Source organism: Myotis yumanensis, unplaced genomic scaffold, assembly GCF_028538775.1.
Source record: "Myotis yumanensis isolate MYYU_CA2020_CCGP unplaced genomic scaffold, mMyoYum1.0.hap1 SCAF_11, whole genome shotgun sequence".
Taxonomy (NCBI): Eukaryota; Metazoa; Chordata; class Mammalia; order Chiroptera; family Vespertilionidae; genus Myotis; species Myotis yumanensis.
The window spans coordinates 54,262,130-54,286,604 of NW_027223762.1; the positions used below are offsets into that span (position 1 = coordinate 54,262,130).

The 24,475-nt window shown below is 52.4% G+C and overlaps 1 protein-coding gene and 1 pseudogene across 1 annotated transcript; one reads left to right on the forward strand and one right to left on the reverse strand.

Annotated features, from left to right (window-relative positions):
* Window positions 1-3,726: 3,726 nt before the first annotated feature.
* On the reverse strand, window positions 3,727-11,157 carry CD8A (CD8 subunit alpha). The gene is made up of 6 exons (XM_070429656.1): window positions 10,887-11,157; window positions 10,408-10,773; window positions 9,690-9,800; window positions 9,426-9,536; window positions 8,009-8,039; window positions 3,727-5,641 (listed from the first exon to the last, which is right to left on the reverse strand). Exons 1-6 carry the CDS (start codon window positions 10,933-10,935, stop codon window positions 5,590-5,592), a joined length of 720 nt encoding a protein of 239 aa, XP_070285757.1. The 5' UTR covers window positions 10,936-11,157; the 3' UTR covers window positions 3,727-5,589.
* Window positions 11,158-15,380: 4,223 nt separating this feature from the next.
* On the forward strand, window positions 15,381-17,983 carry LOC139019251 (mitochondrial import inner membrane translocase subunit Tim29 pseudogene; annotated as a pseudogene).
* The last annotated feature ends 6,492 nt before the right edge of the window (window positions 17,984-24,475 follow it).

Consider the following 24,475-nt stretch of genomic DNA (forward strand, 5'->3'; position numbering starts at 1 on the left):
AAATTATTTTCGTTATTACTTCATAACTGTAATGTTGCTACTGTTATGAATCATAATATAAATATCTGATAGGCAGGATGGTCTTAGGCGACCCCTGTGAAAGGGTCGTTTGACCGCCAAAGGGGTCTCGACCCACAGGTTGAGAACTGCTGCTCTAGGAGATTACCAGACTCCTGAAAGGATACAACAGCTAGCTATAAAACAGTGGTTCTCAACCTTGGCTGCACATTAGAGTCACCTGGGAATCTTTTTAAAATCCTGATTTCTGGGCCTCATCCTCCAGAAATTCTGTTTCTTTGTTATGGGGTGAGGCCACAACATCAGTAACAAAGAAACAGAATTTCCGGAGGATGAGGCCCAGAAATCAGGATTTTAAAAAGATTCCCAGGTGATTCTACTGTGCAGCCAAGGTTGAGAACCACTGCTATAAAAGAACGGCAGGCCTCAAAGGACAAGCTTCCATTTAGTTTGCCCCAAGTAAAATACCTTGGCCATCTCCTATCCAAAGGTGGGCTACTGATGAACTCTGAAAGACTCAGAGGGATCCTATCCTTTCCTCCTCCAAAAACAAAACAGCTTAGAGGATTCCTGGGTCTGACTGGATACTGTCACAATGGGGTTCCAAGCTTTTTATTAACGACCCGACCTCTATATGTCTTCTGAAAATCAGATCAGCCCGATCCAATTCAGTGGAACCCTGGAGGAAAACAAGTTGTGAAAGCTCTAAAGAAAGAATTTTCCAAAGCTGGCACTTTGGGACACTCTAATTATAAACTTCCTTTCTTTTTTAGACATGAAAATAAAGGAAATGTTTTAGGAGTTCTAACTCAGAAACATAGAGATCATCATAGACCTGTAGGGTGTTACAGTCAGCAATTAGACTCAGTAGCATAAGGACCATCTCTGCTACAGCCGTGCTGTGCAAACAGATGGGCTGCTGATTAACTCTGAAAGACTCAGAGTTATGGGCTCTGCTTTAACTATTTATGTTCCTCATTCTGTTGAACCTTGAGTGGGTACTCTTTTTTTGAGAATAAAAATGGAAAGAATCAGACCCAGGTGGCTGCATTCATTGTACTTGGTACAACACCGGTGGTGAAAAATCCAGTACAAGTTCATTTATTCAGCATTATTTGTTACTATGTTCCAGGAGCTGTTCTAAGCACTTAGGAAAATACATATACGGTTCATATGTTCTTTCCACCAACCCTTAGAGGTAGAGACTATTATTACCCCCATTTTACAGGTGGGGACACTGAGGTATCAAGACTAACATTAGGTCACTTGCCAGAGGACACAGTTAATATAGAGTCTGGAAGCTGGTTTCAGAGCCTCTACATTGAAACCTAATCTAAGGCAATCAGGGCCTCCTTTAGTTCCCTTTGGTGGAGAAACCGTACTTTTAGGAGTGGGTTAGTGGCATCTGAACATCATATGCAGGGAAGGATTTGCACATGGTGGTGGGGGGGGGGCAGGAGGGAGGAGCAGCTTCTTGCTGGTAGAAAGGGGAGGCCCATTGCTGACCCTGCGGTTGAAGAGTTGCAAGGATTTCCCAAGTGTAGGGTGGGCTCTTTTAAGCACAGTTTAACAGCCAGAGAAAGAAATAACAAATTTATCTGTTTTATTTCTTCCATCAATAGGATGTGTTTTTGTTGAATGAATGTTTGTTAAATGAACCAAGCACATTGAGGCTGGATTTCAGCTAACCGATACCAAGCTGATGGCATAATAAGTCATTTCTCTACTTCCTGTTTTTCAGGGTCCAAAACATGTGTTGTGGGCATCTCCCACGTAGAAGCATTTGTAGAAACAGTGCTTGAGGCTAGAGATTGGCAAGTGGAAAGCTACTGTTGGGCCCGAGGCTTCTGGCTTTGCACTGTGGGGTGCTCCTCCTGCACGGGTCTGTGGTCACCAGCAAGCCCCCAAGCCCACTGTTAGCATGCTTTAGGCCTCAGGGCCTGCAGATCCCTTGTCTAGATTCTCCCTGGTCCTGAAGGCCAATCTAATGAATACTTTTTCCTGTGTTGATATTTTAAATCTCCAAATTATTGTTGACTATTTTATTTATGGTAAGCGAAACCCTTTTTTAGGGGATATGAAAAAATCAGTAAGTACTTCACTCTCTTTGTAGCCTCCGAGTGTGGCTCCCCAGCTGCTCACGCCTGAGCTGCAGGTTGAGGAGGAAAATGCTGCATGAGATAGAAGTGCCCTTTCCCTGTCTTCACCTGGCCCAGGTTCACGTCCACAGCCTTCCTCATCCATTTCCCCCATGAGGAGGGGAGGGCCTGTTTCAGGATGTTCCTCCTCACCCTGTCCAGGGAACCTGGAGAGCTGCCCCGAGCCCAGGCCCTGCTTCCACTCGAGGCCTCAGAGCCTGCTCCGAGCTGAGCTTCAGTGCGCGGGTTTGGTTGGCTGGATAGATTCAGGGAGGAGGGGGTAAGACCAAGACTTAGTCTATAGGAAATGCTAAACTTGCATAGCCAGAAGCTTTTCTGGAAGAAAGGGTTTTTTGAGCCACATGCTAGCCAGACAAAGGACCAGGCCCCAGGACATTCAGTTGGAACCACAAACAGCAGGCCTGGATGGAGAAGACACGGCCGCTGTCCTAGAGCAGAGGTCTTTTTTATATATTACTAGAGGCCCAGTGCATGAGATTCATGCACGGGGGGCGGGGGTGTCCCTCAGCCCGGCCTGCACCCTCTCTAGTACGGGACCCCTTGGGGGATGTCGTACTGCTGGCAGTCGGACATCCCTCTCGCAATCCGGGACCGCTGGCTTCTAACTGCTCTCCTGCCTGCTGCCTGATCCCCCGCCGACCTGATCCCCCCGCTGGCCTGATCCCCCTAACTGCCCTCTCCTGCTGGCCTGATCCCCCTAACTGCCCTCCCCTGCCAGCCTGATCCCCCTAACTGCCCTCCCCTGCCAGCCTGATCCCCCTAACTGCCCTCCCCTGCCAGCCTGATCGCCCTAACTGCTCTCCCCTGCCAGCCTGATCACCCTAACTGCCTCTGCCTTGGCCCTGCCACCATGGTTTTGTCTAATTAGCATGTTGCCCTTTTATTAGTATAGATGTTTGGGGGTAAAAATATGGAAGTCGTTTCGAAAGACTTGACACTGGCCCTAGAGGAGGGGAAAGGTGAAGAGGGGAAGTTCTAGGATGGCGCACTGTTCCTGAGGGAGAAGCATTCACTGGGGATTGGTGTGGGCACCGCAGCGGCGGGCTGCTCCTTTTGGGTCGCCATCCTGTGTTGAGGCAGAGCTCCCACATCCACTCAGGACCCCCGAGCCGACTTTTGTTCGTTGGCCCACAGCTACCAACTGGGGAATGACTTGTTTTCCTCCCGTCTCTGGCCTGCTGTAACTTAATTTAAGACATCTTAGACGTTTTTCTTGTCAGAAGTTTTTCAGCTTTCATTTCTGCTTTCCCACACTTGGGGTACATTTCCCCCCCGCTTTCTGTTCTGTAAAAGTTTTGGGGTTTTGCAAATGAAGGTTGTGGGAGGCAGTGCTGGAGAGCAGGAAGGTCCTGTCTTTGACCTGGTACGGACAGAGCGTGTTCAGTTAATGGTGTCTCAGGCTCTGCACTTAGGATTGGCGCGTTTTTCCGTATGTATATTTTACCCCAACGACAACAGTATCTTGTGATAATTATGAAAGGCGTAGCAGTTCATCTGTTACCGAGGAAGAATACAAGAAAAGAAGGCGATGGAAGAAGAGGCTCATTTTTTAAAATCCTCACCCGAGGATATGTTTTTATTGATTTTAGAGGAAGAGGAAGAGAGAGAGAGTGAGACATCTATTGCCACCTGTATGCACCCCAACCAGGGACTGAACCCACCACCTTGGTTCAGATGCTCCAACCAACTGAGCCACCCGGCCAAAGCCTAATTTGTCTTAATTGCTGTGAAAATGGGGAGTCCAAGGTGAAAGTGTACACTGACTCAATAATTTTACTTTTGGCATTTATCTTAAAGAAACAAAGATGTGTACAAAGTTTTAGCAGTATCACAGTAGTGAAAAATTGCAAACAATTAGATGGTGAGTAGTAGATGGACTATTATTTTGCACAACCAAAAATGAAATATTATTTTGCCACTAAAAAGTATGCCATAGATGTTTTTTTATTAAAGCATAGTGCAATCCCATTTTTTATAAAAAGCATAGTATATATATTTTACATATATGCATAGAAAATAATCAGAAGTATACCCTAATATTAACAATGGATTATACCGAAGGCACAGAATTATGGATGATTCTTATTTCCCTGTCTATTTAAGTTTTTTCTTCCAACGAGCGCACATTTCTGTGCGACACGGTGAGAGAGGAAATGCGTGTGTAGGCAACAGTTGACCAGTGGTCGGCAAACTCATTAGTCAACAGAGCCGAATATCAACAGTACAACGATTGAAATTTCTTTTGAGAGCCAAATTTTTTAAACTGAAACTATATAGGTAGGTACATTGTTATTCACTTAATTAGGGTACTCCTAAGGCTTAGGAAGAGCCACACTCAAGGGGCCAAAGAGCCCCATGTGGCTCTCGAGCCGCAGTTTGCCGACCACGGGTTAGGTAATTAGCCGCCTCACTCCTCACCAGGGCAGTCTGCCCTGCCACGTCCTCACCTGATCTAGGGGAGACCAGCTCTCTAACGATTCTGCCTTTACAGACCCAGAAGTCAGCCGGGACCCCAGGAGCATGTTTAAATACGGCCTCTGAAGTTCAGAGATCCAAGAGGATCTCCATTCAACTTTCCTGGTGCTCAAACCACATCGGTAAAGGGGTGGCCACTCCTCGTTCATGGGTCCCTCTGCAATGAAGAGCTGGGAGAACAATTTTGCCTCCACTTAGGGTTTCACAGAGGTTTTCTTTCTTTTTTTTTCTTTTTTAATCTTTCACAGAGATTTTCTTTAGAGATCGAGTTAATTCAATTTCCAGGACTCGGCTCACCTCTTCCACTTCATTTGAGGAATCCCTAGTGTCTATACAACTTGGTTGTAAAAGCCCACATACTTTTCAGTCCCATTATAGAACTCAGTGGAAGGCAGTTGTTCTCTTATTTCATGATCTTCTCAGGGTCCTGCGTGCAGTGGTGGGTTTCTCAAGAAATGACTTGCTCCCTTGCGGTCGGAGACACAGAACCGCATGCTGAGCTAGAGGCCTCCAGAAGGACGGTCTGAAGGGTGTGGAGGAGGGGCCCAGCCCAGCCGTGACTCTGATCAAGCCTCCCCCCTCCCTGGACCTCAGCCTCCTCTGCAAAATGGCCAGGGAGGAGGTCTAGACCAAGTGATGGGGAGGCCCTCACAGCTCTGACAGCCGGTGCTGAGAGCACAGCCGGCCCTTCCCCCCAATACGTGTGCACGAAAGTATTGCAACCCTTACGGAAGGTAGATGTACAGTTTTGTTTTGTGTCAATTAAAGACAAAGAAAAAGTAACCCCCCACCCCTCCACCCAACGAAAGTAATAATAACGAGAATGAATACATAAAGAAGGTGGAAAAAACCGAAGGGAAGGGCTGTTGCTCCCCGGGTAAGGGGAGTTCTCAGTGGGAAGTCTTGTAGTGGCTGTTGCTCAGGGCCCCTCACCATCTTAGACGTATCTCTCTGAAGGGCTGGGCTTGCCTGCGGGCCTGACCAGGGGCCTGAAAGAGAGACAACCATCATTGCGGCGAGCGCAGTGCAGGAGCATCCTGTCCACCCATCCTCCCCGGCCTCCCAGCCTTGTCAGGGTCTGAGGACTGTCCCTGGACACAGCACAGGACCGGAGTGACCTCAGCAACCTACCAAGTGCCTGACTTGTGCCGTCTTGTTTGTTTAACCCGCAGCAAACTGAGGGGCAGGCACTGGTAATGAGGGCTAGAGAGCGTGCGTGCCCAAGGGCACAGAACTAGCAGGTGGTGGAGCCAGGATCTGAACACAGGACCTCTGTCAAAGATCCCCACGGAGGTGAGAGAAGGGAGCTGATAATCAAATCAGCAGCTGACCTGATTCTCAGCCCCCGAGAGGGTCACAGGGGAGGACGTGAGCAAACCACCACCATCAGCCGAGTGGAGCTACTTTATTTAAAAGTCCCCTTGACCCCCAACAGTCTTCAGCGGGACCCCCTCTCGGGTCCCTCCCTGCGCCATCACCTGAAGACCCCCACGTGCAGAACAACATCCCATGTCACCTGCCGCTGTCCCAGCTGTTGCACAGTGGACGTGTTTGCCTCAACTCAACCCCTCTAGCATGCTGTCGCCTGGGCTGTGTCTCTAACCTTCAACGCTGGCAATCCCAATAAAGTTTTCAAATGCATTTTTAAAAAAATAAAAAAATAAGTCCCCTTTGATAACCACACTAGAAATGTGTGCGAATTCAGTACTGGGCTAGGGCCCCCCGTCTGCACACGCCATGCTCCAAAACTCTGCCCACAGTCATCACCGCGTGTGTTCGCTCAGGCGTGTGGACTCCTCAGCTACGTTTCATCTGCACAGCGTTGTGTTTCAGGGCCGAGTTTTACGCTCAGCTACTCATTTCAACACGGGAATTTTCAGAAGGAGAAAAGGGATGATTTTCCTCCAAAAGCTCCCAACTGAACCCCAAGGATTGAGCTTGCTAAAATTCTCTGTTTTTAAAGTCTTTATCCTCTTAGTTTATCACCTACAATATATGCATTGAAAATTCATTACACTTCCGTGGTTAGAAATAAGGATGTGTAAGACCTTGAACTGGCATCCCTGAAGAGAAATATCAAAGAGTGCGAAGCACACGCCCCAGGTTTAAAGTCTGAAATGCTTTCATTCACTGAAAGGAACCGGTGAATATGGTTGGTTTTCCTTAACCCCCTGCTTTCGTTGCCCCCAAGCACAGGAAGGAGCCGGCGCTGCTACTTGCTGGCGTGATGGCCTTGAACAAGTCACTGTGGTGGGCCTCAGCTTCCCCATCGTAAAACAGTGGTCACAGTGACTGCTTAAAAGTTGTTATGAAACCTGAAATTTAAATATGTCTACATATACAGGGTGTCCCCCCAAATGTATACACACTTTGAATAATTACTAATCCCCATGGGTTAAATCTGAGGAGAAACATGGGAATTAACAATTATTCGAAGTGTGTGCACATTTCCGGGAGGACACCCAATATACTTATAAGCCAAGTCCTGGGTGCACTGGAGGCTTTCGTCCGACGGTGGCTATTGTTGTTGATAAGCTGAGTGTACATGTCTCTGCCCCCTTGGGTAGGTTTTCTGGCCTCTGAGCAGTGATCTGTGAGATGGGACCATGAGGTCCACCTATCACCTGGGGTTGCTGTGAGGATAAGAGATCCTGAGTGTAACCTGCATGGCAGTGCGGGGCTAAAATGGGTGTTTGTTAGATATGAGCACAGGGCTGTCTCGGCCTCGGCCGGGAAGGAGAGAGGAGACGGAAGCCTTGTTCTCTTTGTGATCATTTCAGAAGGACCCTGGGCCGAGTCTGGATGGGCAGTCACTTGAGCTGCCAGAGAGCTGCCTCTGGTGCCCCCTTTCTTTCCCTCGTTCTTGGCAGCCAGTCCGGGCCCTGCATGGCACAGGGAAATTAGGGACCAAGGCCCTTACTTATTTGGTTCAGGTGATAAAAGATGGGCTCTCAAGAAACTAGATAGAGCAAGTAGGGAAAAAAATAAATAAGTAAAGCTTTCTTATGAAACCACCAACCGCAGCTGTAATCATCCAGATAAAAAGACCTCGGGTTTTTTTGAGGAGCTGGAGTAAAGGGAGAGACCCTTCGGATTTTTTATTTTTTGGTGCTAGGCCAAACAAGATGCAGATTTCCTGAGGTCACAGTGCTCCCCCATTGGCCCAGCCCGGGCCTCCGTTTCCTCCATTTGCCAGCCTTTAGCCTCTCTGCTCAGGCACCAGGCCTAGTCCCTGTCCCCCGGACTCCACCGCTAAGGCCTCTCAGGCGGGTTCCCATCGCCTGCTGCCTGGGGAGCTAGAACCTGAGCCCAGGGCTGCCCAGCGGGTTAGCAGGCCCAACAGTTAGGAGACTCACCTGGGACATTTGCAAACGCGCCTTCGGTTCCCTGGATAAGGAAAAAGAAGAGGTGGAGTGACTGCTGCCCAATAGGCCCCAAGTGTGGTTTCTTCTTCCCTTTTCCTGTTTCCTTAGGTTTGTAACTCTTGGGAGCCCAGGTGAGGGCTTCTTTTCCATCCTTCTTGGCATCAATGAAAAGAAAGCAAACTACACTCCTCCCCTCGCCCCCCCCTTTCCACCCCCCCAACACTAACACCAACATTGCAAATACAGATGTGGTTTGCCTCCGTGGGAACCAAAGCCGGGTAGGGGGCCCATGGGGAGAGGGTCAAGGATGAACCTCCACCCCTGGTGGTTTTGACTCAGCCTCAAGGGCACGGGTCCCAGGGCCCAGAGGCGGCCTCGCCCGCGGGCGTTTGTGATAAACCCGGTCCGCCACTAGGAGATTGGTAGGGATCTGTGTTCCATCAGAACCTTCCCAGGGAATGGAAGACGGGAGGGGAGGGGCTTTCCCCTGTCTGATCTCCAGGGAGAAATGGGCTGTGCCTGGCCCTGCGGTGCAGCTCAGAGTCCCAGACATCTCCACCCCACTCCCAGGCAGGGTCACCTCCCAGCCAGGGTCACCTCCCAGCCAAGGGTCACCTCCCAGCCAAGAGTCACCTCCCAGCAAAGGCTCACCTCCCAGCAAAGGGTCACCTCCCAGCAAAGGGTCACCTCCCAGCAAAGGTCACCTCCCAGCCAGGGTCACCTTCCAGCAAAGGGTCGCCTCCCAGCAAAGGGTCGCCTCCCAGCAAAGGGTCACCTCCCAGCAAAGGTCACCTCCCAGCAAAGGCTCACCTCCCAGCAAAGGGTCACCTCCCAGCAAAGGGTCACCTCCCAGCAAAGGTCACCTCCCAGCCAGGGTCACCTTCCAGCAAAGGGTCGCCTCCCAGCAAAGGGTCACCTCCCAGCCAGGGTCACCTTCCAGCAAAGGGTCGCCTCCCAGCAAAGGGTCGCCTCCCAGCCAAGGGTCGCCTCCCAGCAAAGGGTCGCTCCCAGCCAAGGGTCGCCTCCCAGCAAAGGGTCGCTCCCAGCAAAGGGTCACCTCCCAGCCAGGGTCACCTCCCAGCCAGGATCACCTCCCAGCAAAGGGTCACCTCCCAGTCAAGGGTCACCTCCCAGCCAGGGTCACCTCCCAGCAAAGGGTCACCTCCCAGCCAGGGTCACCTCCCAGCAAAGGGTCACCTCCCAGCAAAGGGTCGCCTCCCAGCAAAGGGTCGCCTCCCAGCCAGGGTCACCTCCCAGCAAAGGGTCACCTCCCAGCAAAGGGTCACCTCCCAGCAAAGGGTCGCCTCCCAGCCAGGGTCACCTCCCAGCAAAGGGTCACCTCCCAGCAAAGGGTCGCTCCCAGCCAAGGTCCCCGCGGACCCCCCACCCACCCACTCCCCGGACTCACTGTAGCTGCAGATGACGGTGATGATCAGCGACAGGAGGAGGACCGCGCAGGTCCCCGCCAGCGGCGCCCAGATGTAGATGACGCAGGCGAAGTGCAGCTCCCTGGTGTCCACTGGCCACACCGAGGACGCCAACGTTTAGGAGCGGGCCGCCCGCCCCCCCCCCCCCCCCGCCTCCCCCGACCCCTGCCGCCTGGGCTGGTCTCCGTTCTCCCTCGGCGATCAGGACCGTCCCCGCCCCGCACGGGGACCCCACGCCGCCTCACCTGCGGGGCCCGCTGCCGGCCGGCAGGCCTCCGGGCGCGGGGACACCGGCCGCGACGCGTTGGTGGGCGGCGGCGTGGAGGGTCGCGGCGCGGGCGTGGTGGTGGGCTTGGCTGCGGGAGCAACAGAGCGGGGTTGGGGTTGGGGTCGGGCAGGGGCCTCTGCACGGGAACCCTCGCCCGCTCCGCGCGCCTCTGCCCTGGGGGTCGGCCCTCCCGGCGCCGCCCCGAGAACGACAGGCGGCCTCCCGCGCGTCCCGGTGCAGGCCCCCCGCTGGCCCCTCCGTGCGGGCGGCCCCTGCTGCTCCCCGGGCTCCGCGAAGGTGGCCCCTGCGCTCCCGCTGGGCCGCAGGAGCTCGCTCCCCTCCATCCGCCTCTCTCCGGGGCTCGGCCCTGCCCGGGGGCGCTGCCTCGTGGGCGCGGGTGGGTACCCACGCTCCACTGACGAGGACACGGAGGCTCAGAGAACTTAAGTCCGGTGCCTAGGCCCACACGGGCAGCGGAACTCGAACCCAGACCGGCCAACCCAGAAAGCTATCTTCAGTCCCTACCCGGCTGCCCGTCAGCCTCAGTTTCCCCGTCTGTGAAATGGGTACAGGATCTAATGAGCTCCCCAGGGGCGCTAAGAGGCTCGAAAGCGGGGCGCGTCCCTGGGAAAAAAGGGTTCGGAGGAGAGTGCCCACCCCCACCCCGAGCGGCGCAGCGCCCTCGGCGCCCGGACCTGGCAGGAAGACGGGCACGAAGGGGCTGAAGTACATGATCGAGTTGCTCAGGACCGAGCAGAAATAGTAGCCTTCGTCCTCCTTGCGGAAGCTGTTCAGGGTGAGGCTGTAGCGGTCGTCCTGGAGCTTCGCGCCCGAGAACCGGCTGGGGTCCGGCACCTGGACGGGCTTGCCGCGGACCTTGGAGATGAACATGAGGAAGGTGGGGCTGCGGGCGGCGCCGGGCTCCAGGAACAGCCAGGAGCAGCCCGAGCCCGACATGGACAGCAGCACCTCGCAGCGCAGCTCCACCCGCTGGCCCAGGGCCGCCGTCACCTCCCGCGGCGCCATCCGGAACTCGCTGGCCCCCAGGGCCGCGGCGGCGTCTGCGGGGATGCGGACGGAGAGGCTGAGCCCGGAGCCCGGAGCCCAGCGCCTCCCTCATCTTCCTGCCCTCCCGGTCCCCGCCCGCCGCCACCCCGGAGGGGCGCGAACTCACGGAGCAGCAGGCCCAGTGGCAGGAGCCACCCGGTCCCTGGCGAGGTCATGGCGCGCTCCCGCGGCGCGGCTCCCCTCCCGGCTCAGGTGCGAGCGAAGAGGCGCTGGAGACCACGGGGTGGGACGCCGAGGGGAGAAGTTGCTCCCTTCGGACCGATTCCACCTTCGGAGGATGTGATGTCACCCGTCGCCCCGCTTTTTGCGGTTGTCACCTTCCAGCCCAGCGAGGGGGCTGGGGCCCTTGGGTAGGAGCCGTCGGGGCAGCCTGGCGGGGGCTGGGGCAGCTGAGAACTGCAGGGTTGAGGTTGAAGGAAAGGGCTGGGACACGGCCCTCGGAAATGGCACTTCTGTGGGGGTGGGAGAGTGATGCGAGGTTAGAGGCTTCAAAAACCGAGGGCGGGAGCGAGCAGAAATCAGAGAGAGAGTCCACTTGGTTTGCCCTCTCTCAGTGTTTCTAGCGCAGTTACCTTGGGGCTTGGTCTGCATGAAGGGCATGAGGGCTGAGAGGGAAGCGGGTTAATGGCTTGCCCACTTCTCGGCACTGGGTCAGGGGAGCCAGGTGTTCACCCAGGAGGGACCGTGGGGCAGGCGGTTCCCGGTGGACCACACCCTGCCTCTCTCCTGGCCTGTCCTCCAGTTGTGAACATTAGTCTCCTGAATCTGATAGCAGGACCTGATAGTGTCACTCGTGCACCTCCCATGACCTGCAGGACTGACCGGATGAAAGCTTAACCCTGGCCCAGCTCAGAGGCTTTGAGTGCTGGCTTCCCCCATCCTCTGCCCAGTTCTTCCCCGGCCCCCACCCCGCAATGCGTTCTCTCTCACAGGCCTTGAGATTGTCTGAACTCCTCTTGCCTTTGCTGTTCCCTGTGCTTGGAAGACTTTCTGCGTCAGCCCTGGGGCCAGCTCCCGGGCTGTGAGACCTGGACCCCATTTCTCTGTATCCCTGGTTCTGGGTGCTGGGAGGGATATGGGTGTAGCCGGGTGAATGCCTGGGTGAATGCAGGCAGTGTTCCCTCTCTGCCCTGGCACACGCGGCCCCTTTCCCTTTGTCTATTGCTGTCCTGAAACCTTCCAGACCCAGGGGGTGCCCTCCTCCCAGCTCTTCGGGGCTTCCAGACCTGCCCACTTCGAACCCTATATTGGGTGCACTTCAGGCTGTTGCTTAATTCTGGAGCCAAGCCACCTGGCATTATCTGTTCTATGTGTCTGCCCCACCTGTGAGTTCTGTCTGGTGGGGACCATGTCCCAGATCTCAGCTTGGGCTGAGCTGTGTTTATGAACTGTACTCCTTTTGTGGAATCCTAACAAGTGTCGAATGAACTTTTAAAAAAAATGACATTGATTTCCATGCTCCCCTTCCCCTCTCAAAGCATCAAGATGCTTACTAAAACATGGAGCCTTTAACATTTTCTATTTGAAACTGTTTTTAAAAAGTGTCTTTTAATTTACAAGAATCACATAGTCTTTAAAAACATCAGACAGTACAAAAAAGAATAGAGGGAAAGTTCTATGTCTCAACTTTCCTCATAGTCATCCATTCTCCAGAGAAAATCACTGTTACCTTTGAGTGTGTCCCTCAGATATTATCTGTTCATGGACAGATGTTTATATATTGTTTGAGATACATGCAGTTGTACCATATATATATATGCAACTTACCTTTTGTATCTAACAGTAGAAGGAAAGATTTTCATGTAATCTTATGTAGAGTTACCCCATTCTTCCAAGTGGGTGCATTTTCATTTAAGCAGTTTCTCAGTTTTTGTAATTACTAGCAAGGCTGTAGCAGATATAATGTATCTGTATCCTTGAGGACTCGCACCGATACATGTAACATTTACACATTAAAGATAAGAGAGGTTGGAAAGGAAACCCTTTATAATTATGGTTATGAAAGGGTACACTGAAATGGATCCCCTGGCATACGAGTATGTGTGTGTGTGTGTGTGTGTGTGTGTGTGTGTGTCCCTGGGTGTATAGACACAGGGCTGGGCCTTAACTCACGTAAGTGAAAGTAACAGCCAAGTCCAGACAGGCCAGGGACGTGGCAATCCTCATTTTAGATAGCATCTTGCCGTTTTTATTTGTTTATCTAATTTTTTGTTAATCCTCACCAGAGGATATATTTTTTCCATGATTTTTAGAGAGAGTGGAAGGGACGGAGAGAGACACAGAGAGAGAAACGTTGATGTGAGAGAGACACATCAATTGGTTGCCTCCCTCACACAACCATGTCGGGCCAGGGATTAAGCCTGCAACCGAGGTAGGTGCCCTTGACCGGAATCAAACCTGCCAACTGAGGGCCGATGCTCTAACCACTGAGCAACTGAGTAGGGTGCAGCTTGCCATTTTGCCTCTTCTCTGTTCCCACCGCAAGGGTGTCAGATGGCCCTGCTGGCCAAAGGATGCAACCAGGGGGATGGTGAAGAGGACGGACAGCTATGAAAGTATTCCTCCCCCAGTGGAGGAAGCATGGAGGGGAGCCAGGGTCCACCTGCAGATATTTGGACCTTGGAAACTATGCCCCTGAGTATGACGATGGTCAGATTTTGGGGTGCAATGCATGAAAATAGAGTAGTCCCCTCTCAATCTCCAGGAAATGAGACTTGGAGGCCTTCCAGCCTGTGGCTAAGCAGAGCATGAGCCCTGGGAGAGGCAGCCCCCTTTGTACAGAGCGACGGAGGGTGGCGGGGGGATGCCAAGGCAGCATGTCAAACCCACCAAGGAGGCTTTGTGACCCCAATGATATTTTTCACAGAACGTGGTGGATTTTCAGTGTAACCACAATGACATCCGCTGTGTATCAGGCAGAAGAGCAGATGCAATTGCAAAAGTTTTGGGGGTGCTCGCTTGCGCTGGGGCCAGGTGTGCAGAGGGCTGGATTTGGCCTGCCTCTTGCCTCCAGGTGAGCTCCCACCCCCACTGCAGCACTCACCCGGGGTGGCGTGAAGAGATGAGAACAGCTGCACTCGCCCAGCAAGCCCCTTATTTTTGAAAAGCATCCAGAGAGAGAGAGGGTGAGAGAGTAATCAGTTTCTGTGCTGAATTGAAACAGGTCTTCGTTTTTCTCAAGGTGTTTGTTCTTAAAACATGGAAATAAAATAACTTTAATTTACACAACTTTAAGACACATTCGGAATGCATAACTGGGTGGGGCAGTGGTAGGAAAGTAATCAGGGCTCAGTGTCACAGTCCCTAAGATGCTGACGGAAACTTGGAACCGATGGCTAACTTGCCTGCTGTCTCTCTCCCCTTGCCTAAGGAGATGCTTGTTGGGGCCTACGAAGGCTTTAAAAGGCCTTGCTTTATCTCGGCCATAAATATGTACCTGTCAACTCTATCTCACTTTTGCCACTCCCACTTCCCTCCACCCTGGGAGCCTCCAAGCTCAGGTAGGCTGCTGCCATCTCTTGCCTGGACTTCTACAATGGTCTCCTAACCAGCCACCCCACTTTTACTCTGGTCCTTTCCATTGCTTCTGGTCCTTTCCAGTGGAAACCCTGTCCTGCCAACCCCCTGCTTCAATCTGCAAGGGCTTCACAGGCCCTAGGGGAACATGGGGTGGTCCCCAAAGTTGCCCGAAGCTCTGCATGCTCCGCTCTCCAGCCCTAACGCCATCCTTTCCCGCTCGCCTTCTTCATGTGTAGTAGGCGTGGCGTCTTGATGTTTTTGAAAGGGTCCTTTTTCCTTTCCACTTCAATGCCACTGAGCAAGCTATTCTCTAAGCCAGGAACGCCCTCAGCTCTGCTCAGTAAGACCCAGCTCAAGCCTCTGCTCTCTATGGGGCTCAGCTCCTTGTCCCTCCCCCCACCCCTGTGCGGTACAGACCGCCTGGACCTCGGGCATCCCTGGGCTGCAGCACTTATGCTGCATAGCAACGGTTTGTTTGTTCATCCATCTTGATGACCAGACCCTTGGTTCCTTGAGGAAGAGGCCTTGTCTTGCTCATATTTATACAGTGGTGCCTAACAGAGGGCGTGGCACCCTCTTGGTCTCGGAGAAACCCTTGTTTGGTAAATGCTAAATGAGAGCAAAAGCAGGTGCAGCAAGCCAGAGGAGATAGAGATAGTTGACTTCAGGTAAGTCGGGTCATGAAAGGCTTTACAAAGTGTCTGGTTTGGAGATAAGGTTAGAATTAGGAGAGAGGTTGGTTAGAATGAGGCATGGGACTTGGTCAAGATGGTGCCGATACGATGCTTTAATACATAGTCATGACATGGTTGAAAGAAAAAGGAGGAAGAGGAGAAGGTAGATGCACTAATAGCGTATAAAAGGATATGTAACTCAAATTCGGATGTGAATTCACTCCAGAAGAGATGCAAATTATGTAACAGTCTGAACAGAGTTTAAAATAAAGAGAGTAACATGTAGAAAATGCAGAAATTAAACAGGAACAATTGAAGGATGATAAATATTGAGCATACTAAGAATGAGAACTTTAGCTACAAACATAGACTCCACATTGGACATAGTTGAAGGGAGAATGAGTAAAATGGGAGCTAGCACTGAGGAATTCACAGAGAACGCAAAGCAGGGAGGTACACGCAGAAGCAGTGAAGACAGAGCAGTTTGAGAAGCTGTTGAGATGTGGCTCAGCACTGTGAAATGTGTAGCGGGGTTTCAGAAAAAGGGGAATAAAGGGAATTTAGAGAAGGACTATTGGAAGAGATCATGGCTGAAGACTCTCCACAATTAAAGACACAAGTGTTCTCAGAGTGCCAAATAGAATAAGTGAAAATATATCCATTTCTAGAACATTCCAAAGTGAACCACAAGACATCAAAAGCAAAGAGAGAAAGGCCTCCCAGAATGTCAGAGAAAGCTGGGATAACATTGTGCCATGGATTCATTAATGAATTGGATCTATCCAACTCCCTTTTTCATCTGCTCTGTTAACTTCAATCAGATTTTCACCATGCGGCCACGGATGCGGCTGTGATAGTAAGCCATGCATTCACATGAGCGAGCACTGTCCCTTTCTGCACTAGCAACACTGAGAGACGTGAGAGAGTTGGGTGTTTTCCTTCTTGTGCCTTTCTTCACTGAGGAGCAATAAGAAATATTTAAAAGGCTTATCTGTACCTCAAATCCATGTGCCATAAATCTCTTGAAATTATTGCATTTAATTTTGCTTTGTTTATAGCAAATAAAAAGTCAACTTAGTTCCTCAATGAGACTGTTGAATGTAGATGTAAAAAAATTTTTTTTTATTGATTTCAGAGAGGAAGGGAGAGGGAGAGAGAGCTAGAAACCTCAATGATGAGAGAGAACCACTGATCGGCTGCCTCCTGCACACCCCCTACTGGGGATCGAGCTGGCAACCTGGGCATGTGCTCTTGACCAAAATTGAACCCGTGGCCCTTCAGTCTGCAGGCCCACGCTCTATGCACTGAGCCAAACCAGCTGGAGCAAGGTTTAAGTTGTCTTGCATTGTTTCTCTACATTAGGGAAGAGTAGGTTCATTTGTTTCATGGATTATATTCTTCAAATTTTTAAGAACTCACATTTCGCGAAGATCATGTTTTTCTTCAAATTCTTTCACAAAATAATGGGTGACACCTTGAATAGCTTATCTGTGATCTAACAGCCTTGAATGAATTTCTCCAAGATCCTTGATAATGGTCCCCAGCAAGTCCCTCTTCTTGTCCCGGGTGCCCGTGGCGTCCGCACTGCCCAAAGTGGTCTCCGTCCCTCCACCACTCATCCCAACCCAGCCTTATCCAACTCTTTAAGAGCTGAATTTCTCCTCAGTTACTTTTTAACTGAAATCCCTTATTTTGAGATAATTGTAGGTTGACATTGCAGTTTTAAGCATTGTACAGAGAGATCCTGAGGTTTTCCCTAATGGTAACATCTTGCCTAACGATAGCACAATATCACCAAAGGTTACTTTTTATGTTTAATAATTAATTTTTGAGATTCTTAATTTATGCTATTTTTAAACAGTTGTGCACTACTAATAGTGGTAATGATGGTGTAATCGAAATAACTTTTTAAAAGTTAGAAATTTATGGTTACAGGAAATTAAAATTTCAACTTACATACATTTTTGGCAGAGAAGCATGAACAATAAAAGATCTTCAAGCATAAGGACCTATTACAGCCCAGCTGGGGCTGGTTCGGTGGTTGAGTACCGAACTTTGAACCAAGAGGTCACCAGTTGGATTCCCTGTCAGGGCACATGCCTGGGTTTCGGGCTCAATCCCCAGTAGGGGATGTGCAGGAGGCAGCCAACAGATTTCTCTCTCATTGATGTTTCTATCTCTCTCTCTCTCCCTTCCCGTCTCTCTAAAATAAATAAAAACATTAAAAAAGGAACCTACTACATTAGAGTAAAATTCTATGGAGGAAATGGGATAGGATCCATAAGTTTAAGGAGAAAAAAGAATGATGCATAACGGATCCATACGGTTTTCTTCAAACCTGTAGCTATTGAGATTCCCTGGTAGCGAAGCTGCGGGGAGGCGGGGACGCGGCAGTCCCGATGCCAGGCGTGTGGGCGCGGTTGGGTCCCTGGGCGCGCGCTACCGGGACTATGTCCGCCGGGCTGCAGGGGACGCGGCGGCGGCCGTGCACTTGGGGTTGCTGAGCGGCGCGGCGGCCTTGGAGGAGGCGCGGCTCGATGCGTTGGGGACCCTCCCGCTGCTGGCGCGGGCCACGCGAAACGCGTGGGGACACTCCGAAGTGTCCCTACAGCAGATGCCCGGCCGCGGGGCCGCGGGCGCCCGCGCCACGTGCGCCTGGGCCCTGCTCACCTGTGCACTAGGCGCCCTAAGACGCCCGGGCCAGCCTCTCCCAGCCCCGCCGCCGCTCCCTGCAGCCCCGGGCCGAGATCCCGGACCGGATCTTGGACGTGGGCTCCGTTGGCCGCTGGTAGGTGAGTTCCTCCACCTGCCCGCACATTTACACGTGGGCCCCCTGGCTGCACGCGGAGGCCTATGAGCGCTCTTCCATGAGAAGTATCAGCCCGTGGTGCTCACTGACCATCCGGTGCTATGGAAGGAGCAGGCCTTGCAGAAGAAGGACAAGCTGGCCCCGAGCCAGGCCGGCTCGCTGGGGCAGTCAGTCCGCAGGGCCCCAGATGAAACCCAGTGAGGCCCAGGTCCCACCCAGCTCCCAGCCCTGACCGGCGCCTGGCGGACTGTTCGCCTGGCAGTGTGTAATTGGTGTGAGTGAGCTTCAAGCGCAGAGTAACTGAAATAAATCATATGCAGAGGGTTCTCGCTGGGTTTCCACACAATTAGGGGGCCTCTCTCCCGCTCAGATTGTTCCTTGGCAGCTGGAGCCAATCCCGAGCCTTCTTGGTCTGGAAGTGGGAGGAGCAGAGCACAGGACCTTGTACGTGTGTCCCTGCCAGAGTGGGCGATGAGCGTTATCCATAAACAAGCCTTTTCATTGGGCCTCACGGTCCCCTCACTGAGGCATCGTGTCTGTGAGGTGATTCCCAAGCTCTCCCACAGCCAGACAGGTTTTCTTTCTTCTTTTTAAAAAAATATATTTTATTGATTTTTTTACAGAGAGGAAGGGAGAGGGATAGAGAGTTAGAAACATCGATGAGAGAGAAACATCGATCAGCTGCCTCCTGCACACCTCCTACTGGGGATATGCCTGCAACCCAGGTACATGCCCTTGACCGGAATCGAACCTGGGACCCTTCAGTCTGCAGGCCAACGCTCTATCCACTGAGCCAAACTGGTTAGGGCTTCTTTTTAAATTCTGAGCTGCAATTTATACTCTCACTTTCATGAGTAACATTTTTTGTTTTTATTTTAAATTATTTTAAAATAATTATAGTCTCAGAGTAAACCGGGGGAAAAAATACAGGACATCCTTTGTGCCTTTTGCCCAGCTTCCCCCCAGGGTAACATTTTACATAAGCAGAACCAAGCCAGAGATCGACCTTGGCATAGCTGTTTGGATTTTACAGGGAAACTTTTTGCTAAACAGCCTGCTTTTACTATTTGTGTATTGATCGTGATGTTGGAAGGAGAATGTATTTTCTGATCTGGGAATTATTATGGAATCACAGATTCTGGTTGTAGTATGCTTCAGTAACCTTTAAAACACAGAAGCCCATGGAAAGGAATATGTTAATGTACGCACGTAGCTGGTACTTAGCTAGGTTATGGTAATCATACTTTTTAAAAACTAAACTTACAGGAATAAGTCTCACCTAGGTGGCCTGTGCCTAATTGATGAAACAAGGCGATGAACCAACCAACCAAACAAACAAACCTGTAGCTACTGAGTTCCTATTTACCCACATGGTTTATCACTCTTGGTTTTGTCAGTCTTTTCAATTCTGCCAGTCTGATAGGTGTTCGTGGTATCTCACTGTTGCTTAAACTTGCATCTCCCCAATTAAGGTTGAGAGTGAGCCTCTTGTCACATGTTGGCCATTCAGCTCACCCCTCTGCAAAGTGCCTGTGTGCACTCTTTGCCCCGTGCTTCATGTTGGGCATCAGCAACGTAACTTCCACACACCAGATCTCACACCATTTGAAATGCAAACTTTATTGGTGCTTAGAGAACCTGATTTCTTCCCAACAACTGCATTACCAATTTCTTTTTCTCGCCTGGCAAGAAATGTTTTAATTTTTTGTTTCATTTTTATGATGACAAATAATTTTCAAGTTTATTTCCTTTTTTAAAAATACAAAGCGAAACCACAAACAGGTTCAATCAAGACATTTTATCTCACATTGACATGCTCCATGCGGGAGGTGGGGGGTGGGGAGAGGAACGGAGAGTCGGGGAGGGGGGGGGGGCGGGCAGACTTTCTTAGGTAGCATGCCCTGACCTGGGGTGGGTGGGGTGGGGGCTGGGGGCGGCAAGGTTGAGGACAGGCTCACACACCTATCTCCATTCACATTTACCTGGGGCCACGGGGGTCCGTCCGGAGACCCCAGGTCATGGCAGGTTAGCAGAGAGTGAGAATCTGTCCACTACCTACTCCTCCTGCCTTCATAGCTGAGATGAAAACTGCTTTTAGCCTAGATCTGTGGTCGGCAAACTGCGGCTCGCGAGCCACATGTGGCTCTTTGGCCCCTTGAATGTGGCTCTTCCTAAGCCTTAGGAGTACCCTAATTAAGTTAATAACAATGTACCTACCTATATAGTTTAAGTTTAAAAAATTTGGCTCTCAAAAGAAATTTCAATCGTGGTACTGTTGATATTGGGCTCTCTTGACTAATGAGTTTGCCGACCACTGATCCCTGGGTGCTGGACCTGCCGGCTCCCCTGGGTGGGGGGACTGCACTTCAGGGCTTGCAGGCTCGCCCTCAGTTCATGGCTGCACATTCTGCATTTTGCAGCAAGGGCACCAGGTGGTCTGACAAGCAGAAGGCCTGGCAGCAGGCCTGGAACTTTCAATCGAGGAGAATCAGGTTGGGATGGGGTAGGAGTTGGGATGGTCTGATTATAATTCGTTGTTGTTAATCCTCATCCGAGGATATTTTTTCCATTGATTTTTTTTTTTTTTTTTTTTTTTAGAGAGAGTGGAAGGGAGGGGGAAAGATACACAGAGAGAAACATTGATGTGAGAGAGACACATACGTTGGTTGTCTTCTGAACTCGCCCCGACTGAGACTGGGGATCAGGCCTGCAACCCAGGAATCAAACCTGAGACCCTTCAGCCAGGTAGGGGATGAAGATCTAACCACTGAGAAAAACCGCCTAGGGCCGAGAGATTATTATTATTATTATTTAAAAAAATATTTTTATTGATTTCAGAGAGGAAAGGAGAGAGAGAGAGAGAGAGAGAGAGAGAGAGAGAGAAACATCAATGATGAGAGAGAATCATTGATTGGCTGCCTCCTGCATGCCCCACACTGGGGATCAAGTCCGCAACCCAGGTACGTGCCCTTGACCGATTGGAATCAAACCCGAGACCCCTCTGTCTACAGGCCACTCTATCCACTGAGCCAAACCAGCTGGGGCAAGAGGTTATTTTTCATTAGAATAGAGTACCATCTCAAATCTCTTCTACAAAAAAGAAAAACCAAACCAAACCAAAAGAAGAAGAAAAATATGCAGCCACTTCACTCACTTTAAGATGGATATACATGTAAGTTTTCTTCCAGTTTTTTTTAAAATTAAAATTCTTATTATTAAAAATATAAATTCAGTGCTCACATTTCTATAAAGAATTGCCCAGGTTTTGGAAAGTCCTGCCCCAGCGGGGCTAGCTGAGCGATGCTTTTCCCTGCTCACATCTGTGCAAGAGGAAGTCCAGGTTTGGCCCGTACTCACCAGCACCAGCTCTGTAAGTTTTCCAGAAAGCAGAGGGGGAAGACTAACTTAGTATTAAACCTTTAAAAAAAATATGCGCACACTTTCATGTGCTCCTGAGTGTGCACTACTAATTTCAACAACCAAATGAGCCTCCACTCTTTTTGTTCACGAGCCATCCTGAGTCCTGTTGTATTTACAGTTAAGGCTCTGGCAAAAGTATCATGAGACAAAATAAAATAAACCTGTCAAAAGTCTCATTTCTTTCATCTTCCTTGTGTGTGTGTGTGTGTGTGTGTGTGTGTGTGTGTGAGAGAGAGAGAGAGAGAGAGAGAGAGAGAGATTCAGAGTTTGTCTTGAAACAGTTTACCCCAAACAGAAAAGTCAGTGGAAATATATATATATATATTTTACACAAAATATTTCATTCTGTAGTGGGTGCTGGCTGAGGAGCCATGACGTAATTTCAAGTCAACCATAAAGCTTTTAAGGTTTTTACCCGCACATTTTATAAACTGTGGCCTTGCAGGTGGGAAGCCCTCCCCCTCCCCCCCTCCCCACCCCGCGCAACTTTCGGAGGGGATCTGAGCAGCTCTCTTCTGGAGCCGGTGGGGCGAGCGTGGAAGCTGGAGGACGCAGCAATGGAAACATTGCAAGAGGGGAGAGCAATTGTTTCCACCGGCTAACCGCCCGAGCCCGCGGGCGGCGGAAGGGCTCCGACCCTCCCCAGCACAGTGACCCACTTAGGAGCTTTCTCCGCTGGAAGAGGAGGAGGGGAGGTGGCCCTGGAGCAAGGAAGGCAGAAAAGGAGCAACTTGGGAAGGAAAGAGAAGGTGGAGAAGCCAAGCCCTTGCCCCTCCCTCCCCGCTCAGCCAGTCCTCCAGCTCCCCTCTCCCTCTTTGGGCGGGGTGGGAGGAGGGCGTTAGAGACTTTCTCAGGATGATGCCCACTTTTCCCAGTTAGCCAAGGAGAGAACTGAGCTGCTGACCCCATACCCCAGTCCCCCAGGCACGTGCCCATCTGGAATGTTCCTACATGTGCCCAGAGCAGAGCCGTGAACTGGGACCTCCTCTATCCCCACAGCTTCCCACTCGGACGGCTGGGAATAGTTTCCACACCCCCACCCCACCCCACCCCGCGGAGTGAGGTGGAGAGGAGCCCGCGGAGCTGGGTGCCGGGTGGGGTTTGCAGTTGGTGTCCTACTTCATGGCCAGCCGATTCCTCTCTGCAGGTGCCAGTGCGGAAGGACAGCCGGCAGTGGGGGCAGACAAGGGCACACGTGATACCACCCACCAGGGCTGCCAGGATGTGGTGGGTGCAGCTAGGACAAGCACAAAAGGAGCCCAGCCCAGGTTGACACCCTCAGGGGCGAAGGGGGGCGGGGGCGGTGAACCAGGCGACTAGAGCCACTGTGGCTGAACGCAGTCTTTTTTTTTTTTTTTTAATATATTTTATTGATTTTTTACAGAGAGGAAGAGAGAGGGATAGAGAGTTAGAAACATCGATGAGAAATATCGATCAGCTGCCTCCTGCACACACCCCACTGGGGATGTGTCCGCAACCAAGGTACATGCCCTTGACCTGACTCCAACCTGGGACCCTTCAGTCTGCAGGCCAACGCTCTACCCACTGAGCCAACCGGCTAGAGCTGAACTCAGTCTTACAGGGGGCCTGGAGGAGGAATGGTGGGGAGCCGGGCTGCAGCCGGGCATTGTTGCAAAGGCGCCAGGGCCAGAAGCCACGCAGTGTGTTTGGGGAACCGCACCGATGAGGCTGGTTGATGCTGGAGGGAGGGAGGGGGGCCGGTTCCCCGCAGCCCACGTCAGGGGCCTACACTCCCTCCCCTGCTCAGTCGCTCCTTCTGCACCGCCCTGCGGGCCAGCCTTGGCACCGGTCTGCAGTGCCCACCCCGGTGGGCCCAAGGCTTGCGTCCCTCCCACCGCTCGCACTGGGAGTTACTTTTCTGTGCGGGGCAGGCCCCTGACCAGCGGCCGGCGGCAGCCCGAGCATTTCCTCTCTCACCCCGGGAAACGGCGCTGCACCCGCCGGGCACAGAGCTCAGCTGCAGCACCGAGGCAGAAACTGGGGTCCCGGAGTGGGGTGGGCAGGGCCACGGGGTGCGGGGAAAGAGGAGGAAGCGCCTGAGGGCCCCTGGCAGGGGGAGGGCAAGGAGGGATCTGGAATCGGGACTTGGCAGTGAATTTAGAGAAGCTCAGCCCGACACCTTCATGTTAGAGGAAGAGAAACGGAGGCCCAGGCAGAAACGGGGAGCCGTTCGCAAGTTTCTCAGGAGGCCCTGACCGAGGGGGACTAGCTGCCCCGGACGCGCCGAGCACACCCCGTGCCCGCGCTGAGTCCAAGGAGAGCGCGGCCCCGCCCAGCAGGGGGCGCCGTTGCTCCAGTTTGGGCCCCGCGAGGTGCGGAGGAATCGGAACGCAGTCGGCGCCGGAGCCCAGGCCGAGCTGCAGCGCGTGCAGGTCCTTTCCCAGCCCTCGGCCCCCGTGGCCCGCGCCCCCGGCACCTGCCTGGTTCACTCCCCACCTGGCGGGGCCGGGCCTGAGTTCTCAGGATTCCCCACTCCTGTCCCATTACGCCCCGAGCTGACTGTTGGTGGGATAGAGCGGGATTTTGACGGGATCCAAGGACTTTCATAAAAACTGGGATTTCTGGCCCAAGAGAGGGCGGGAGGGTATTTCGGGTAGACTCCCAACCTCCCCCAAGCCCTCGGTCTCTGACGATTAGCCCTAAAGCACCTGGCGCGCCCCATCCGTGGAGATAGGAGAATGTCAGCGCTTTCTTGGTGGACGAGTCCCCAGTTTTGGGACTCTTCCCCTGGCCAGGCTGGGAGTTCTCCCAACTCCCCAGCTCACTTCTCAGAAAAGCCACAAGGCACCCACTGATGATGCGGGGCGACCGGACTGCAGATGCTTCCCGGGCGCCTGGAGCCCCGCGGGCTGAGCCGGTCGCGGTCTGCGGGTCCCCCGGCGGGGGCGCTCGAACGAGCCGGGTCCTCTCGCTCCTTCATCCGGACCTGCAGCCCCGAGAGGGGGGCCCTGGGCCAGGTTCCTGGGGAGCAGGAGGGGAGCAGGAGGGGAGGATCGGGCAGGAAGCTGACGGGGGTCGGCGTGCTCGGGGTGCCCCGGGGCCAGGTGGAGTGTCCGGCCCTGATCGTGTTTCGAAGAGCAAGGTCCCAGGCGGGTCCAGCCTTGCGCGCTGCGGGCCGGCGGGCCTGGTTGCAGGGCAGCTCGGACGTACAGGGCCCGGGCCCCTCTGAGGTCCCTTTGGTCTCGCACGGCTGTCACCCGCCCCTGTGCTGACCCCGGTGGTGCCTGGGATTAAAGCCCCTTGGTCAAACCG

Excerpts from the sequence above, each read along its gene's own strand:
- CD8A (XM_070429656.1), bottom strand. The coding sequence starts at position 10,935 with ATGACCTCGCCAGGGACCGGGTGGCTCCTGCCACTGGGCCTGCTGCTC. Across the intron at positions 8,040-9,425 it reads CACCGTCATCTGCAGCTACA|GGAACCGAAGGCGCGTTTGC; the intron begins GTGAGTCCGGGG and ends TTCCTTATCCAG. Across the intron at positions 5,642-8,008 it reads CGCGTTTGCAAATGTCCCAG|GCCCCTGGTCAGGCCCGCAG; the intron begins GTGAGTCTCCTA and ends TCTCTCTTTCAG.